Source organism: Panulirus ornatus, chromosome 9 (genome assembly GCF_036320965.1).
Source record: "Panulirus ornatus isolate Po-2019 chromosome 9, ASM3632096v1, whole genome shotgun sequence".
NCBI lineage: Eukaryota > Metazoa > Arthropoda > Malacostraca > Decapoda > Palinuridae > Panulirus > Panulirus ornatus.
Window position 1 is genome coordinate 10,596,056 of NC_092232.1, and position 19,345 is coordinate 10,615,400.

A 19,345-nucleotide genomic window follows, 5' to 3' on the forward strand; every position below is an offset into this window, starting at 1 on the left:
GCTTTGTGGAAGGTCATAAGGATATGTAGTACACAAGGAAAGCTTTCAGAAGCGATGATGATTCCTTTTGAGCTGTCCTGGAGGCTGCTCAATTAAAGGAATGGAGTAACACAGCCCCCAGGAGAGGTCAAAAAGGATTCATCAGACTTTATTTGCTCTATGTGCACTCAGACCAGAAAATTCTTTCATCCTTAGATGTGACGGATTTCAAAGTGAACACTTCCTCACTTGTTGTCTTGGTAGGGTTGGAAAGTGTAACTGTGACATCACTGCATTTAGGTGCAAGTGACAGAAATAGTGTCACTGGTGGTTCAACATATTCTAATATATGGAAAGCAGGGCTACCAATATGAATCCGATGCAAGAGCTTTGTTCGAATTTTTTCAACCATTTATCTTACTGTTCCACATCAAAAAGGGAAAGGGTAATCTATGATATGACTTTACGACCTGAATCCCCTTCCTTAAGCAATCTGATACAAAATATTTTTAGGATTCCCAAGTTCCTTTTCCATCTTGACACCCTTCATGATCCCTGAAATGATTACTTAGCTTTAACTTCTGGTTTAGCTTTTCAAAAATTTCCCATAACATCTCAAAAAAATTAAATTTCTGGTGGCTTCTCTTTTATCTTTTCCTGGAAGATCTTGTGATGACTGACTTGTTTTGGCGCATTCCCTTTCCTGTCTCATTTCTCTTCCTTCTTAGCATCCATTTTTCTTCTTGATTCTGATAGTTGAAGGTCTCAACTGTTCCCCCACAGTATTCAATGTAACAGCAATAAAGCTTACAAAAAAAAGTAGCCTCAACTTTAAACACACACCAACACTGTTACATTTAGGTTGCAACACCCTTCCGCTTTTTTGTTTAGTAAAACTCAGCTACACATGGTCACTTCCACAAACTTAGCCACTCAACACTCTCAATAATTCAATCCTCTTAAATCACAAAATAATTAAAAGAAAATGATTCAATGAAACTAGAAACATCACAAGACAAAACTTACCCAAGCTGCATCTTGCAACCAAAGAATGTGGTGTTGTTGAGATTTGCCACAGCACGCTCCACAGCCAATGCATCACCCATCTGCACCATGGCGCAACCCTCCTTTGTCTTCAAGAACTTGATCTGCAACATTTTGCTCGTTAATAATGAAAATTTTATTGGCTGGAATAAAGGAGCTGAGGAAAAATAACAACACATATCTTAATACCTGTCTGCTGTTCCCCATGGGGTAGCACCTAGAACAGATGACTAAGTCTTCTGGGAAATCCCCTCAGTTCTCTTTGTTCCTCCTTTTTGAAAGCAATAATAAAGAATGGAAGGACCTCCAACTCCTCACTAACCATTCCACTCCTCTTAATCTCCTACATGAGATATATGGGTTAGTATTCTTTCTGCCTTAACCTCAGGGATGTAATAACATGAGGAACAGGAGGTAACTATCTGGGAGGGGGGAAGAAGATATGTTTGATGATATAGTAGTTCTGACGGTGTCACATGGACGATAGGCATGGGCTATAGGGGGGGGGGGGGAAAAAAAAAAAAAAAAAAAAGGTGAATGTGATGGAAATTCAATGTTTGAGGACAAGTGGTGAGATGTTTTGAGAGAGAGAGAGAGAGAGAGAGAGAGAGAGAGAGAGAGAGAAAGAGAGAGAGAGAGAGAGAGAGAGAGAGAGAGAGAGAGAGAGAGAGAGAGAGAGAGAGAGAGAGAGAGAGAGAAAGAGAGAGAAAGAGAGAGAGAGAGAGAGAGAGAGAGAGAGAGAGAGAGAGAGAGAGAGAGAGAGAGGAAGCTTCCATATTATACACTTTTCATGATGATATATATGGGCAACAGTGCAACGTGATATTTCTATGAGCTGTTAAGGGTGATATCTAGTGATATATTTGGATAGTGGAATCAGACATAAGCTGGGTATTCTGATAAATGCAAGAACCATTAAGTAGTCAATAAAAAAAGCAGTAAACCTTGAACTGTCAATTGACTATAGCAGTTTATGGGTGAACTGCCACATTACCTACTTTTGCATGCAGATCCCCTTACACCAAGTTTCAGTCTCTTGTAGCAAAACTGCCAATGCAGTCATTCAGCACCTCCTAAATAGTACCCATTTCTTCACTCCTTTCACCACCGGGTGTATAAGCATTATCAATTACCCTCTTATCAATTCATTTTAACCTATATCAACCTTGAACCTCCTTCCAAACACCATATAATGCAGTCCCACAGCCCCCTTCCTTTGCTCTTGCCCTCACCGTAACTAAACTCACTTGCCTTCATCCATTCCCGATGCCAACTGGCCTCACAGGAGACAGAATCATCACCCCTTGTGTAGGAGAGGTAGCACCACGAATACTATTTCATGTGTGGCAGATTGGTGACGGGAATCGGTGAAGGCAGCAAGTATGAACATGTACATGTGTATATATATATATATGTCTGTGTATGTATATGAATGTATACGTTGAAATGTATAGGTATATATATGTGTGTGTGTGTGGGCGCTTAGGTATATACATGTGTATGTGGGTAGGTTGGGCCATTCTTTTGTCTGTTTTCTTGCACAACCTCGCTAACATGGAAGAGGGCAATTAAGTATCATAAAGATAAATTGGGAGGAAGGTTTGAATGGAGGAAAACTGGAGTAAGTGAAGTGTTTTAGATATCTGGGAGTGGATTTAGTAGTGGATGGAACCATGGAAGCATTAGCGAGTCACAGGGTGAGGGAGGGGGCGAAGGTTCTGGGAGGGTTGAAGAATGTGTGGAAGGTGAAAATGTTATCTTGGAGAGCACAAATGGGGTATGTTTGAAGGAACAGTGGTTCCAACCATGTTATATGGTTGTGAGGCATGGGGCTATGAATAGGAATGTGCAGAGGAGGGTGGATGTGTTGGAAATGAGATGTTTGAGGACAATATGTGGTGTGAGGTGGTTTGATCAAGTAAGTAATGAAAGGATAAGAGAGATGTGAGGTAATAAAAAGAGTGTGGTTAAGAGAGCAGAAGAGGGTGTGTTGAAATGGTTTGATCACATGGATAGAATGAGTGAGGAAATATTGACAAAGAGGATATATGTTTCAGCGGTAGAGGGAACAAGGAGAAGCAGGAGACCAAATTGGAGGTGGAAGGTGATAAAGATTTTGAGCGATCAGGGCCTAAACATACAGGAAGGTGAAAGATGTGCAAGAAAGTGAGTGAATTGGAACGATGTGGTATACCGGGGTCAACATACTCTCAATGGATTGAACCAGGGGATGTGAAGCGTCTGGGGTAAGCCATGGAAAGTGAGCTGTGGTTTCAGTACATTATACACGACAGCTAGAGACTGTGTGAATGAATGTGGCCTTTGTCGTCTTTTCCTAGCGCTACCTTGCATGGGGATGGGGGTGCCATATAATGTGTGGCGGGATGGCGACGGGTATGGATGAAGACAGCAAGTATGAATATGTACATGTGTATTTTTGTATATGTGTGTATGTATACACTGAAATGTATAGGTATGTATATGCGCGTGTGTGGGCGTTTATGTAAATATATGTGTATGTGGGTGGGTTGGGCTATTCTTTCATCTGTTTCCTTGCATTACCTGGCTAATGTGGGAGACAGCGACTAAGTAAAATAATAGTTCTTTTCTTATATACGAAATTCCATCTGCAAGTGGTTACATCAAGAATTAAAGTTGCCTCCAAGGAGGAATGCCTGAGAGAGTGGTGTTTAACACTCAGCTGGGATTGGGGGCTGTTGCAGTTGTTTGGGGCTAATCAAGTCATTTATGCGAATGTGTTTTAACAGTAATGTCTTAGTTGAGGAAAGGGGAATCTGCAACTTAAGTTGCTAAGTTGATGGGGTAGTTCGTGTTCTTTTCTCCTAATGGGGGTTGGTTGTTGTTTATGACATGGTTTGGTTGGGAGAGGTTTAATGCTGCTGCAAAGAACTTGGTGCCCAACATGCTGATGTGGAATTGTACTGGAGCAATTTTAGCTTTCTTGTGCATATAAAAAGTGCAACATTGTTTAAAGTGTGGGGCTGGGTTGAGCTCTTTTCTCCCAGACAGGACTGGTGGTTATCTGGGATAGATCTAAACTGTTGCAAAAAAACTGGGAGTCCAACATGCTGATGTGGCAAAAAAAACTAGGAGTCCAACATGCTGATGTGGCAAAAAAAAACTGGGAGTCCAACATACTGATGTGGTATTATACTGAAGGAATTCTGTTTTGTGTTTAGATGAAAAATGCTTTTAAGACCTTACCCGGACAATGTTGCCATACAGACAAAGAAGGTTGAAGATGCGATCAGCATTCATCTTATCCTTGTTCAGTCCATATACCATGAGAACAGCTCCCTGCTGTGGAAGGCCAGGCTGTGGCTGGCCCATAGCTGACAAGGAGGCACCTCCAGGACCACCAGCTCCACCCATGAAGGGTCCACCTTGGCCTTGTCCACCAGCACCCATTAATCCACCACCACGGAGACCTCCATTGCTCATACCATTGTTCAACCCAAATCTGAAATGCGTAAGAAAAAAATTACACAATGCTGAATCCATAATATCTACAAAGTCGAGTTACCAAACTCTGTCTGCATAAGGTTATATCAGAAATGAAAAGTCAACTTCGATGAGGTTGTATAATTGGGAGTGCAGTCTTGTCTATGAACTTCTCACTCCAAAGGAGTTCATTTCCTGCTACAATAAGCAGCACTGCCTTGAACAGCATAAGCCTCTGGTAAGAGGGTTTTGGATACCACCAGCACCTATACTTTGAAAGCAAACTTAGGAAAATTATGAAAAAAAATATTCAAAACCAAGAGCATTCTAAATATGATGAACTCCAAACAGGATGCTCAGAAGCAACTATGGTTGGTTTTGATAATATTAGTGTAATTCACATAAACCTATATAAGAATTCTGTTTGTTCTTCAATGTCTGCATCTCGTTAATCTGATTATTCGAGAGAAGCTGTGCCATATTAGTATCACTCTACTTTCAGTCTACTTATCAAAGACCTCCAAAAAATATTTCATGGTCTAATATTAGCACTACTGACCTACCTACCAATAGTTTTCTGGAGCTGCTTTACATTCTTCTTAAATGAGTGAAACTATGAGTATGTAATGTTCAGACTTTCAAGAATATAATTCTTACCAGTCTGATTCTGAAGAAATATGAATGGGGACAGTCAAGAGAATTAAAGTTAGTTTGTCTGTTGGAGATGTTAACATTTTGCAAAACAAAGCTAAAACAGTTTTTAAGACTTAACTTGGGTTGTTTCTCTTCAGGGTGCTCATTGGCTTACTAAACATCTTAAACTTCTTATTCAACCTTATTCAATATCTAGCTAACCTCCAACCTACTTCTATGTGCCATTATCTGTTCTTATGTGGACTTAGGTATAACAGGCAGAGATTCAAATATCTGACCTTCTATAAACTAAACCTACTAAACCCAAAACATTCAAGTTCACCACCAATGTGGATCATGAGTGATCAGAAATGACATCTTTAACACGCAATGCCAAAGCATATGCCACTATTATTGTTGCTTAAAAAGTGAAGTAAAGCCAAGTGCTTTCCTCAATTTCTATTAAATTTTAATAAATTCTCTCCCTGTTGTGGCACCCAAAATGCACGGAATGATAATGCTAGGAGAACCACAAAGACATAGCATACTGCATCTAGTAGCATTATGCTGAAAGTGGAACTCAGAATTCAATGAAGGTGTTAAAAAGTTTAGCTTTCTCTGAACATGACTGAGCCACAGCATTTTGTTTCCCCCCTTTTTCTTAACTGTGTATGAACACAATGGAGGGTGGTGACAAACTTGTCACCATGGGCCATTTGGTGATCTCAAGTTTACCTTTAGATGTCAAGGTTACCTATGGTTTCTTCATGAGGGGTGCCACGATGCAAGTATAATCCAGAGGGTGCAGTTTTTAATAAATGTAGTACCATCTTATTACACAATTAACATGTGAAAGGAACAATCAAATTATTAAAATTTACCTTTAGATGTCAAGGTTACCTATGGTTTCTTCATGAGGGGTGCCATGATGCAAGTATAATCCAGAAGGTGCAGTTTTTAATAAATGTAGTACCATCTTATTACACAATTAACATGTGAAAGGAACAATCAAATGATTAAAATTTGCTAATACTCTATTCTTCAACTGTGGCTAGAAACTTGACTTACAAATTTTTCTTCAATGTCAGGAACAGCAATTATGATGCCTAAGTACTGAGTAGTGACAGATAACTTACATCGAAAAGGATATTTTTAGGAATGTTATGAGGATCCCAAATTGGTCGTTACATATATATACAAACAATCTTTCAATCACGTCACAAAACTGAACCATAATTGCAACAACAAACAGGAAGTACATTATGACATTGAAACCATGGCTCTTGGCTCATCCAGAACAGAATGTCTGCATCTTTTCAGAAGTCTTCAATCACTCTTTCAAGTCCCAGTAAGACACTAATCCAGTTCATACCCTCCACTCACTAAACAAAACACTTGACAATCTAGGCACCAAATACAACACAAGTGATATTCTCTCTCCACACCAATAACATCATTACTAAAGCAACACAAACTAAATGACCTAAGAGCCATAACTGGCACCACATTTAGACTTATAAATAGACTTCCTTAGCATCGTTACCAAACTGCTCTTCCATCTCCTCAAAAGCACATATAAAGCTGCAAACCACACAAAATTGAGCACTCAGATCAATCACTGATTGCTCAGCAACCACAAATACTGAACACTTTCCCACCTTAAAATGCTCAGCACTCAGGTCTTGGCAATGGTATGGCATTATACCACTCTACCTAAATTTTATATGTAACTAATAACACCAAAGCAGAAATGAAAAGCCTACTCCTGCCTGACACTTCAGCAACCTCTACTCATACATCCCCCCCCCCCATAAAACTGACAAAATACACGAAAAATAAAAACCATAACTGTGACGCTGCTGTAAAGGGAATATTCCCCTTACATAAACAAGGGATAAAAATTTCCCCTACATCATCGTTATCAGGGCAGGGAATTTAATTTCAAAACATAATACCCTGGTAACAGGACAAAATAATCCATTTCAATAAACATAAGGTATCAATCAGAAAGAGATTTAGCAAATTTACATAAGCAAAAGTTCTATTCACATCAACTGTTTCCTTCTGTATGTTTGGCATGTTGGATACACATTTTTCATTACTTGGGAATTCAGTCAAAAGTTGGGGGTTAAGTATGGCACAGGCTCACCTGTCTGGCATAGGGCTATTGAAAAGACCTCCAGAGCTGCGTGGTCCACCCATCTGACCGTTCATGCCACCTCCTGAAACAGAAATGGAAAACTCAATGTAAAAAAAAATATGCATGAACATATGAGACTATCATGTGGTGAATCATACTGAGAGCAAAATTTTGTTGTTCAATACTTCTTGGAACTTGTAAGACTTATTGATACTAGGGCACTGCAAATAGGAGTGTGTCTACCACAAACATGTTCACTTTACCAAAGGTAAATAAAAAACAAATAATAATGAACCTGGTGCTTTTTGAAACAAAAAATAAGTGATGAACATCTAAATTTACGACAAACTTGTAAATCTGATAAAAAAGAATAACAATTGAACACGAAATATAGAACACAAAGAAAAAAACAAGAATCAGAAATTGTTCATGCCCAATGAATTTACAAGAAATGGGAAGTCCACACTTCTTGGCATACATTCTATCTAATTAAGATTTCTTCTGCTTCTTTCTCAGTTCATATGAGAGCAATACACCACCCTTCAAATTCTCATTTTATATGAAAGCAATACATCAACAATATTCAAGTTCTCATTGTATATGATAGCCATACATCTGGCATTTTCAAGTTCTCAGTTTATATGACAGTCATACATCAGGAACTTTCAAGTTCTCTGTTAATACAAGAGCCATACATCAGCAACTTTCAAGTTCAAAACCTGTTGACTGGTGACTGAGATGTTTAATGTATCTTGTAAATACACCATTACCTCTACTCTCAACACTTCAACCTTAACACAAAATCCTCTTACATCTATGTGTATAGTTGCAAAGGAATATTTACTGGGGGAAAATGAAAGAAATGGTGAAATAGTAACTCACTGAAAGGCGAGACATTCATTCCAAAGCCACGTGGCTCTTGAAGCAGTGGGGGGCGTGAAGAGCCACTGGTGCTAGCATTTGAGTTCTGGGGTTCCTTCATTCCTGTGAGAGAGAAAGCGATTAAAAAAAAGAAAAATCTTGCCTAAGACTAAATACAAATATCTATGCTGGGGGTTTATCTAAATCATATACCAAATATATAATAATAGAACAAATAGCAAAAAGCTGAAAACAAAAAACTATTCATAAATAAATCTTCCCTCATTCTTAATTTTCCAAAAGAAGAAGAAAGGTCCAAGTAAGGATGTTCCCTCCAAGGATCAGTCCTTTGTTCTTAACGCTACCTCGCGAATGTGGGTAACGGTGAATGTGTATATACATGTGTATGTGGGTGGGTTGGGCCATTCCTTGTCTGTTTCCTTGCGCTATCTCGCTAGCATGGGAGATGGCGACTAAGTAAAATAAATAAAATACATCTCAACTGGACTCTCCCTACACAAGGCTATACCGCAAGTGAAAAGTAATATTTGGTGAGGCTGTATTACAATTAGTACATTCTTATCAAAGAACTGCTCACTCCAAAAGAATATAAAACTCCCTGCTACAGGAAGATATGCAACCTCAAGAGAGATGTCTTGGATGCTTTCCAATAAAAGAGTCCTGGGAATGGATGAAGGCAAGCAAGTACGAACATGTACATGTGTATATATGTATTTGTGCATGTATAGGCATTTATGTATATACATGTGTACACCAGTGGATGGGCCATTCTTTGTCTGTTTCCTGGGAATGGATGAAGGCAAGTATGAATATGTGCATGTGTATATATATATGTGATGTGCATGTATAGGCATTTATGTATATACATGTGTACACCAGTGGATGGGCCATTCTTTGTTTCCTGGCGCTACCTTGCTGATGTGGGAAACAGTGATTAAGTATAATAATAAAAAAAAGTTGGCGACTGAGCTTGGAATAGTATGCAAAAGGAGAAATCCAAGAGTAAATGTAAAGGGTTGAGGGACAAGTTACACTTGGGATTAAGTCTGAATGGAGAAAAATTGGAGGAAGAAGTGTTTTAGATATCTGGGAGTGGACTTAGCAGCGAATGGAACCATGGAAGTGGAAGCGAGTGACAGGGTAGGGGAGGAGGGAAAAGTTTCTTGGAGCAATGAAGAATGTGTGGAAGGAGAGAGCAAAAATGGGTTTGAAGGAATATTAAGTTCCAAAAATGTTATATGGTTGCGAGGCAAGGGCTATAAATAGGGTTGTATGTGCTGGAAATGTTCGAGGACAATATGTGCTGTGAGGTGGTTTGATCAAGTAAGTTATGAAAGGGTGAAAGAGATGTGTGGAAATAAAAAGTGTGTGGTTGAGAGAGCAGAAGAGTTTGTGTTGAAATGGTCTGGACATATAGAGAGAATGAGCAAGGATAGACTGACAAAGAGGATATATGTGTCAGACAGGAGGGAACAAGGAGAAGTGGGAGACCGGGGGACCATACTGGAGTTAGAAGGATGTTATGTGTGGCGGGGTGGTGATGCAAATGAATGGAGGCGGCAAGTGTGGGTGTGTACATGTATATGTATGTATACGTTGAAATGCGTATATATGTATATGCAAGTGCATGGGCATTGATGTATAAACGTGTATCTGGGTGGGTCGAGCCATTCTTTGTCTGTATCCTTGCAATACCTCGCTGACATGGGAGATGGCGAACAAGTATAATAAATAATATAAATAATGATAGTAAAATATATTACTGGACTTCATTTGCTTAAGGTTATGCCACAAGTGAAAAGTCACCTTTGGTGAGGCTGTACCACTTGGAGCACAATCTCATTAAAGAACCTATCACAGCAAAAGGGTCTACACTTCCCTGCTACTTGTAGTACAGCCTTGGGTTGCGGGTGTCTTTAGAAATGTCCTTGGTAACAACAGGACTCTTTCATGGAAACTGGTCCTAAGGTAATCATGAATAAGTTACATATGTGTTTCCATGTATTACCACAGAGACAACTTACCATGCTTAGAAAAAAAAAAAAAGGAGGGAGGGAGAGAGAGAGAGAGAGAGAGAGAGAGAGAGAGAGAGAGAGAGAGAGAGAGAGAGAGAGAGAGAGAGAGAGAGAGATGCTTTGGTGATCAATTTCCATTATATGCAACATCCACAAACCAATCACTATTTCATAACATCTTTTGAAGTAATTTACTATGAAAATTATTGTTCCCATCCATGTTACTCAAATGACCAGCTGTTCTGAAATCTACTGTAAAAATTCGTCTTCAAGACACTGTATGAGAGATATTTGTACTTTAAATGGTAGAAGTGCAATAGATGAACTTAGGCTGCAATAAAAATCAAGTTCATCAGTCCTGTTCTACATATATCAATATTATAAACTTCAAAAAACTTGTAATAATAAAAGACTGCAGAAACCTTACATCTATTTATAAATGTACATGAAAATAGTTATGCGAGAAGTTCTTTAAATATCTGTGAGGGTTCTCGTGGATTTTAATAAAAAAAAAAAATGCACAGGATCAATGTTTGGCTGTCTGCATTCTTGTTCAATTTGTGACTACATGTATTATGTAAAAGTAACAAGATTTTCATTTAACTTTTCAACAAGGCTGTATCATAGTTTCATCAAAAACTCACTCCAAAATATCCCCTCCTATCAACCTGAATGACCAGTCACTCCTACTCAACTTGCCCCCATCCCTGAAAGACCAAACCACTCAGTCCAGCTCAATAAAACTACAACCACATACACGCAAGACATTCACTCCACACTTCACAATCATCAACAGAAAGCCCATAACCACTGTATACGCCTTCTGCATTCAACACTAAAGATACTTGACATCATCTTTCCAAATGACAAAAAGTAGCTGTCCAAAATTGATGCCAGCCACCATGGAGAGTCACTTACAATGGCTTCAACAAAAAAACCAAATTAGTGTTCCGAAAAACAGTCCTTACTTCATCTCTTTTCTAAATCTTCCTACATGACCTCCCATTACCTAAACAAATGCCCCTACTACCCACTTTCACACACTAGCCCACTAGATATACATCCATCCAAAACTACACTTACTTGATAAGATTAGGTGCCTTTTCTCTTCTAATGTCTAGACACCACTCTTTGCTCAAACATCTTAAACAATGTTCCAACACAAGACTTCTCATGTCCATGTTGAACCTTCTAAAATGGAGACACTGACCACTAGTATTCCTTTATTGTTCTGTGCTCTCCCTATACAGAAACACACACACTACCACCCTTTATGACATGTGGTCCTGCCATGTGGATATGACTAGCTTTCACGGTGCTGCAAGAGTCCAAAGGAAGCGACTCCTATGGTACAATAGTAATACATGTATGATTTGGTAAACAGGGAAGAGGTAGTAAAAGCTTTGCGGAAGATGAAAGCCAGCAAGGCAGTGGGTTTGGATGGTATTGCAGTGGAATTTATCAAAAAAGGGGGTGACTGTATTGTTGAATGATTGGTAAGGTTATCTAATGTATGTATGACTCACGGTGAGGTGCCTAAATTACAGAGGTATAAGTTTGTTGAGTATTCCTGGGAAATAATGGGAGGGTATTGATTGAGAGGGTGAAGGCATGTACAGAGCATCAGATTGGAGAAGAGCAGTGTGGTTTCAGAAGTGGTAGAGGATGTGTGGATCAGATGTTTGCTTTGAAAAATGTATGTGAAAAATACTTAGAAAAGCAAGTGGATTTGTATGTAGCATTTATGGATCTGGAGAAGGCATATGATAAGAGTTGATAGAGATGCTCTGTGGAAGGTATTAAGAATATATGGTGTGCGAGGTAAGTTGTTAACAGCAGTGAAAAGTTTTTATCGAGGATGTAAGGCATGTGTACGTGTAGGAAGAGAGGAAAGTGATTGGTTCTCAGTGAATGTTGGTTTGCGGCAGGAATGCATGATGTCTACATGGATGTTTAATTTGTTTATGGATGGGGTTGTTAGGGAGGTGAACGCAACAGTTTTGGAAAGAGGGGCAAGTATGCAGTCTGTTGTGGATGAGAGAGCTTGGGGAGTCAGTCAGTTGTTGTTCGCTGATGATACAGCACTGGTGGCTGATTTGGACGAGAAACTGCAGAAGCTGGTGACTGAGTTTGGTAAAGTGTGAAAGAAGAAAGCTGAGAGTAAATGTGAATAACAGCAAGGTTATTAGGTACAGTAGGGTTGAGGGACAAGTCAATTAGGAGGTAAGTTTGAATGGAGAAAAATTGGAGGAAGTGAAGTGTTTCAGATAGCTGGGAGCGGATTTAGCAGCGGATGGAACCGTGGAAGCGGAAGTGAATCATAGAGTGGGGGAGGGGGCGGAAGTTCTGGGAGCATTGAAAAATGTGTGGAAGTCGATAACATTATCTTGGAAAGCAAAAATGGGTATGTTTGAAGGAATAGTGGTTCCAACAATGTTATATGGTTGTGAGGCGTGGGCTATAGATAGAGTTGTACGGAGGAGGGTGGATGTGCTGGAAATGAGATGTTTGAGGACAATATGTGGTTTGATCGAGTAAGTAATGAAAGGGTAAGAGAGATGTGTGGTAATAAAAAAGAGTGTGATTGAGAGAGAAGAAAAGGGTGTTTTGAAATGGTTTGGTCACATGGATAGAATGAGTGAGGAATGATTGACAAAGAGGATATATGTGTCAGAGGTGGAGGGAATGAGAAGTGGGAGACCAAATTGGAGGTGGAAAGATGGAGTGAAAAAGATTTTGAGTGATCGGGGCCTGAACATGCAGGAGGGTGAAAGGCGTGCAAGGAATAAAGTGAACTGGAACGATGTGGTATACCGGGGTCGACATGCTGTCAATGGATTGAACCAGGACATGTGAAGCGTCTGGGGTAAACCATGGAAAGTTCTGTGGGGCCTGCATGTGGAAAGGGAGCTGTGGTTTTGGTGCATTATTACATGACAGCTAGAGACTGAGTGTGAACGAATGGGGCCTTTGTTGTCTTTTCCTAGTGCTACCTCGCACACATGAGGGGGGAGGGGTTTGTTATTTCATGTGTGGCGGGGTGGCGATGGGAATGAATAAAGGCAGACAGTATGACTTATGTACATGTGTATATATGTATATGTCTGTGTGTGTATATATTTATGTATACGTTGGGATGTATAGGCATGTATATTTGCGTGGGTGGACGTGTATGTATATACATGTGTATGTGGGTGGGTTGGGCCATTCTTTCGTCTGTTTCCTTGCGCTACCTCGCTAACGCGGGAGACAGCGACAAAGCAAAATAATAATATAGGAACACCACTGATCTTCCGGCACTCTCAGTTCCAAAGCCTTGCCGAATTAACTGTTTTGCCTGACTAACTGTGGCCATGTAATAATTCATCAACACACCTCTAACCCACTAATTATACATCTCCCATGTATACCATGGACTAATAGAAATTTAAATCAAACAAATATTAAGTGTAAATTGAATAAATGAAATACATTATACTCCTGCTCAGGACTGAGGTGCTTGTCAGCGAGTTTCGCAAATTCGTCCACATGACGCTTCTTGAATCTTTGAATCCATCCTTCACGATAGTCACACTCACGTTGTAATTTAAGTTCTCTATGGAACAACTTAACCTGGTCCATTATCATGCTACCTGACATGTCCACTCCATCACTCTGATGCAGTCGAGACCATTCCATCATCACTCGATCATGCTCACTCCTCTTACCATCTTTCATAGGTTTTCTAATTGTCATTTACTTCTTGGAATCTCTGTCTGTACAGAATTTCAATATTTTCTTCCTTTGCTTCTTTACATCATAAACAGTTGATGAACCAATGTTGTAGATGGCACACAGCTGATGCACTGAAACACAAAGGTCCATTTTTCCAACAGTTCTACTTTATCTTGCATCGATATGGACACCACGAATGACACTCTCATATGTCTTAGAAGCCATAGCTAGGGTCAAATTTAAGCAAAACAAGCTATGAATCTCTCAGAATGGCAGTATCACCACCGAGTGCAGTGTAAAGAATGTAAATAAGTGCGCACTACACACAACGCATCTGTGGCCACCCAGTAAACTAGTCTGGTGGCTGCGGTAATATCAAGTTCCATCAAGTAATTTTGTCTGGACTAAAGGATGTTTGGATGTGTGGAGGAAATGAGTTATGAGAGGTTAAAAAAGGGAACACATATGTCAGAAGTGAAGGGAACAAGAAGGAAGAAACCAAATTTGAGATGGAAGGATGGAGTGAAAAAATTTTGAGTGATCAAGGCCTGAACATGCAGGAGGTGAAAGGCATGCACAGGATAGAGTGAACTGGAATGATGTGGTATACTGGGGTTGACATGCTCTCAATAGTGGACTGAACCAGGGTATGAGAAGCAGCCAGGGCAAACCATAGAAAGGTCCATGGGGCCTGGTTGTGGATGAGGAGCTGTGGTTCTGGTGCATTACACATAACTTGAGAATGGATGCAGGCAAATGTAGCCTTTCTTCATATATTTCTGGTGCTCCCTCGCTTGCATGGCAAACAGCAATCAAGTACATAGTGTTTGGAAAAATGTGTGAAAGGAGAAACTTGAGAGTTAATGTGAATAAGAGCAAGGTTATTACGGGTCAATAGGGTTGAAAGACAGGTTAATTGGAATGTAAGTTTGAATGGAGAAAATTGAAGGAAGTGAAGTGTTTTAGATATCTAGAAGAGAACTCAGCAGTTGATGGAACCATGGAAGCGGAAGAAGAGAGTCACAGTGGGGGATGGGGCGAAAGTTCTGAGAGCGATGAAGAATGTGTGGAAGGAGAGACTATTTCAGAGAGCAAAAACAAGTATGTTTGAAGGAATAGTAGTTCCAACAATATTATATGTTAGCAAGGTAAGGACTGTAGAGAGGGTTGTGTAAAGGAGGGTGGATGTGTTGGAAATGAAACATTTGAGGACAATTCGTGTTGTGAGATGGTTTGATCGAGTAAGTAATGAAAGGGTAAGAGAGATGTGTGAAAGTAAAAAGTGTGTGGTTGAGACAGCAGAAGAGGGTGTGTTGAAATGGTTTGGACATATGGAGATATTGAGTGAGGAATGATTGACAAAGAGGATATATATGTCAGAGAATGGAGTGAAAAAGATTTTGAGCGACTGGGGCCTGAACATGCAAGAGGGCAAGAGGCGTGCAAGGAATAGAGTGAAATGGAACGATGTGGTATATCAGGGTTGATGCGGGATACAGCAATTAAGTATAATAAATCAGTATATATATATATATATATATATATATATATATATATATATATATATATATATATATATATATATATCTTTTTCTTTCTTTTAAACTATTCGCCATTTCCCGCGTTAGCAAGGTAGCATTAAGAACAGAGGACTGGGCCTTTGAGGGAATACCCTCACCTGGCCCAATTCTCTGTTCCCTCTTTTGGAAAATTAAAAAAATAAACGAGAGGGGAGGATTTCCAGCCCCCCGCTCCCTCCCCTTTTAGTCGCCTTCTACGACACGCAGGGAATACGTGGGAAGTATTCTTAATCCCCTATCCCCAGGGATAATATATATATATATATATATATATATATATATATATATATATATATATATATATATATATATATATATATATATATATATATATCTATTTCGTTATTTTACTTTGTCGCTGTCTCCCGCGTTAGCAAGGTAGTGCAAGGAAACAGACGAAAGAATGGCCCAACCCACCCACATACACATGTATATATATATATAAAGGTATCTCAACTTTACAAACTTTCTTCTTGAAAAAGATCTGTGCCATTAACTAATTGGACTCTGACAGATGAACATGAACCAAACACAATGCTAAGTCCACAACCTAACCTCTTGTGATGTTTGCAAAACAACGAAGATCAAGGAGAGTGTTCATGCATTTTGGACAGTCTGAGGAAACATAAGCTGCTGGGCAATAAAAAAACAATGTGATTTCACTAAGTGAATAAGTTCAAAAAATCAACCTTCATATTAAACCTATGCTAAAAATTCTACTTATATCAATAAATTAAATGATGAATGACATCACTGATATATGCTACCCGCTACAGATCACAGAAAAATCCAATAAAATTATTCACAGGTAAGGCTTAGAAATATAACCCCACATACCACAACTTTCAAGATTATCATAAGTGTGACACACCAGGCTTGGTGAGGAGCACATATGAAACGGTCATTCAAGTAGAGTTCTGTAAGTCCAACCAACTTTCATTAAAAAGAAGGCAAAGTTTCATTCTTTATTTTGTGAGATCTTGTTTATAAACTTTAAAAAAGGAAGTTTATCACAGTCTTAATGTTTCCAGTCCAGCATTCCAAAGTTCTAACAGCTATAAGGGTACTGGTGCTTAGTGAATTGGCACTTATATTTTGCAAATTTGACAGTCCAGGTTTTGAAGGGCTTAATATTTCTTGTGATAAAAGCTCACGCAGCAGAATTATTAAGGTACACCACAGGGATGTATATCAGTACAGTAACAAGGAAGATCCCCACTAGTTCCTTCAATGGATGAAATCCACGATTTGCCTCTCCTGAGACATAAACTTTACCACACATTTACTCATCCTCAATCTCAAGTAGGACAGATGACATCCACAAATGTCAACCTCTTTGTAATCATCTACTGCTACCTTTATCAACTTTTGAACATTCTGCAATCAGAAATAAGGGCATATATCTGTTACGTACAGTAATAACTACATATAGAAATTTATCTAAACACTTATGCAAAAAAGGACATTGCAAAAAATTACTCTCAGGTTGTTATATATCATTTGAGCCACTATCAGGTCACCTATGTAATAACAATACTGTACCCATAATTCAGCAACTGCATGGGCCCAATGATGTGGTATTTGACACATCAGTATCAAAACCAATTTAATGTACATCTACATTTGAAGTTTAAACTAAAGTTTTGTGACCCGAAAGCTAATCTATTCATGGTAATTTCTTTATATGTTCACTACGGCAGGGGTGCATACACTACTGCAGCACAACATTAATTCTTGAACCGGCCACATCTACCTCAAGGTGAAACAAAGGCATTACTGCTTGCAGCAGCATCCCATGCAAGTTTTTAGACACTGCAGTCTAAACTTTTTCCATTTACTAGTCAGTACATGAGGAGGTGTTAAGGAAGCCCATAAAAGATCAATATCCTTCTGTAAGGTAATAATTCCTGAAGATCTCATTCCAACAAGATAATAGATATTACAGATGAAACTACTTAGTAATCATATTTTTTGCAACAAAAACATCAAATATCTCACTGCGTATACCAAAATTCTCCTAAAATACCACATTATATGCTTGACACTAGTGCAACATAAATGAAAGTACACACAATAAATGGAAATGATGTCTCATCAAGCTGTGCATCTTTCTATTCTAAATTAATAACGAACAGAATGAGATATTCTTTTTAGAATAATCAATAATATCCAGCACACAGTCTTCCTGGGTGTTACAACTTCCACAATGAAAAGCACAAAGAGTCTTGACTAAATATTTGAAAACATCCTGCAGTGTTCCTGGATATTATGACTGCCGCAATGAGAGGGATTAAGAGTCTCAATCTTTTCTTTTTCATTTCAAAAACTGGAAGAAATTCAATTACCAAACTGTAATATCCAGCTAAAGTTGCAAAAACATTCTATGAAAGCAGTTCAAATGAACAAACTGTGAGAGCAACTCATATGAACTGACATATTGTGACAGCAACTCATCTGAACAGAGATACCATGACAGTAGCTCATTTGAAAAGACACATGGAAACTAACTAATATCAAGATATACAATGACAGAAGCTAATATGAACAAAAATACTGAAAGAAACTAATTCACAGACAAACTGTAAGAGAACCTCAAGTGAGCAGGCAAACTATGAGAGAAGCTCACATGAAGAGTGACAACACAAAGAAACAGACAGTGACAAACTATATAGTGACAATGCGAGATCAACACATATGATTGGATGTACAGCAAACAACTAATACGAATGGATGTATAGTGCTTCTTCCCAGTAGCTCCCTTTAAGCCTTTGAAACTAAAGTAGGTAAATGTGTGTGAAGTTTTCTTGTGTGCAATGTTCAGGCTGTCAACCGCTTAACACTAAAATTTCTAAAATATATGCTCTTTTTGTGGTAATCTGCTATGTTACAAATTACAACTGCATGATCTTGTGGAATTTGTACAGTGCTAAAACTTTGCAGCTATTCAGTGCTTTATATTAGGAAATATCTAAAGACAAAGTATTTACAGAAAACATCTGGGCTTCATTTACAAGATATATAAAAACATTAAGCTTTTTTTTTTTTCTCTCTTTGTCGCTGTCTCCCGCGTTTGCGAGGTAGTGCAAGGAAACAGACGAAAGAAATGGCCCAACCCACCCCCATACACATGTATATACATACGTCCACACACGCAAATATACATACCTACACAGCTTTCCATGGTTTACCCCAGACGCTTCACATGCCTTGATTCAATCCACTGCCAGCACGTCAACCCCGGTATACCACATCGCTCCAAATCACTCTATTCCTTGCCCTCCTTTCACCCTCCTGCATGTTCAGGTCCCGATCACACAAAATCTTTTTCACTCCATCTTTCCACCTCCAATTTGGTCTCCCTCTTCTCCTTGTTCCCTCCACCTCTGACACATATATTCTCTTGGTCAATCTTTCCTCACTCATTCTCTCCATGTGCCCGAACCATTTCAAAACACCCTCTTCTGCTCTCTCAACCACGCTCTTTTTATTTCCACACATCTCTCTTACCCTTACGTTACTCACTCGATCAAACCACCTCACACCACATATTGTCCTCAAACATCTCATTTCCAGCACATCCATCCTCCTGTGCACAACTCTATCCATAGCCCACGCCTCGCAACCATACAACATTGTTGGAACCACTATTCCTTCAAACATACCCATTTTTGCTTTCCGAGATAATGTTCTCGACTTCCACATATTTTTCAAGGCTCCCAGAATTTTCGCCCCCTCCCCCACCCCATGATCCACTTCCGCTTCCATGGTTCCATCCGCTGCCAGATCCACTCCCAGATATCTAAAACACTTCACTTCCTCCAGTTTTTCTCCATTCAAACTTACCTCCCAATTGACTTGACCCTCAACCCTACTGTACCTAATAACCTTGCTCTTAT

At 39.2% G+C, this 19,345-nt stretch overlaps 1 protein-coding gene across 29 annotated transcripts in view; it reads right to left on the minus strand.

Moving 5' to 3' along the window:
• sm (heterogeneous nuclear ribonucleoprotein L) overlaps window positions 1-19,345 on the minus strand; it is a 443,801-nt gene that overhangs the window by 20,590 nt on the left and 403,866 nt on the right. For all 29 annotated transcript variants that reach the window (XM_071664637.1, XM_071664635.1, XM_071664627.1 and 26 more), the window contains 4 exons: window positions 8,141-8,242; window positions 7,268-7,340; window positions 4,249-4,504; window positions 1,006-1,127 (listed from right to left, as the gene is read on the minus strand). In XM_071664637.1, the coding sequence (XP_071520738.1) occupies window positions 1,006-1,127; window positions 4,249-4,504; window positions 7,268-7,340; window positions 8,141-8,242 (553 nt within the window). The remainder of the gene's footprint in view (window positions 1-1,005; window positions 1,128-4,248; window positions 4,505-7,267; window positions 7,341-8,140; window positions 8,243-19,345) is intronic.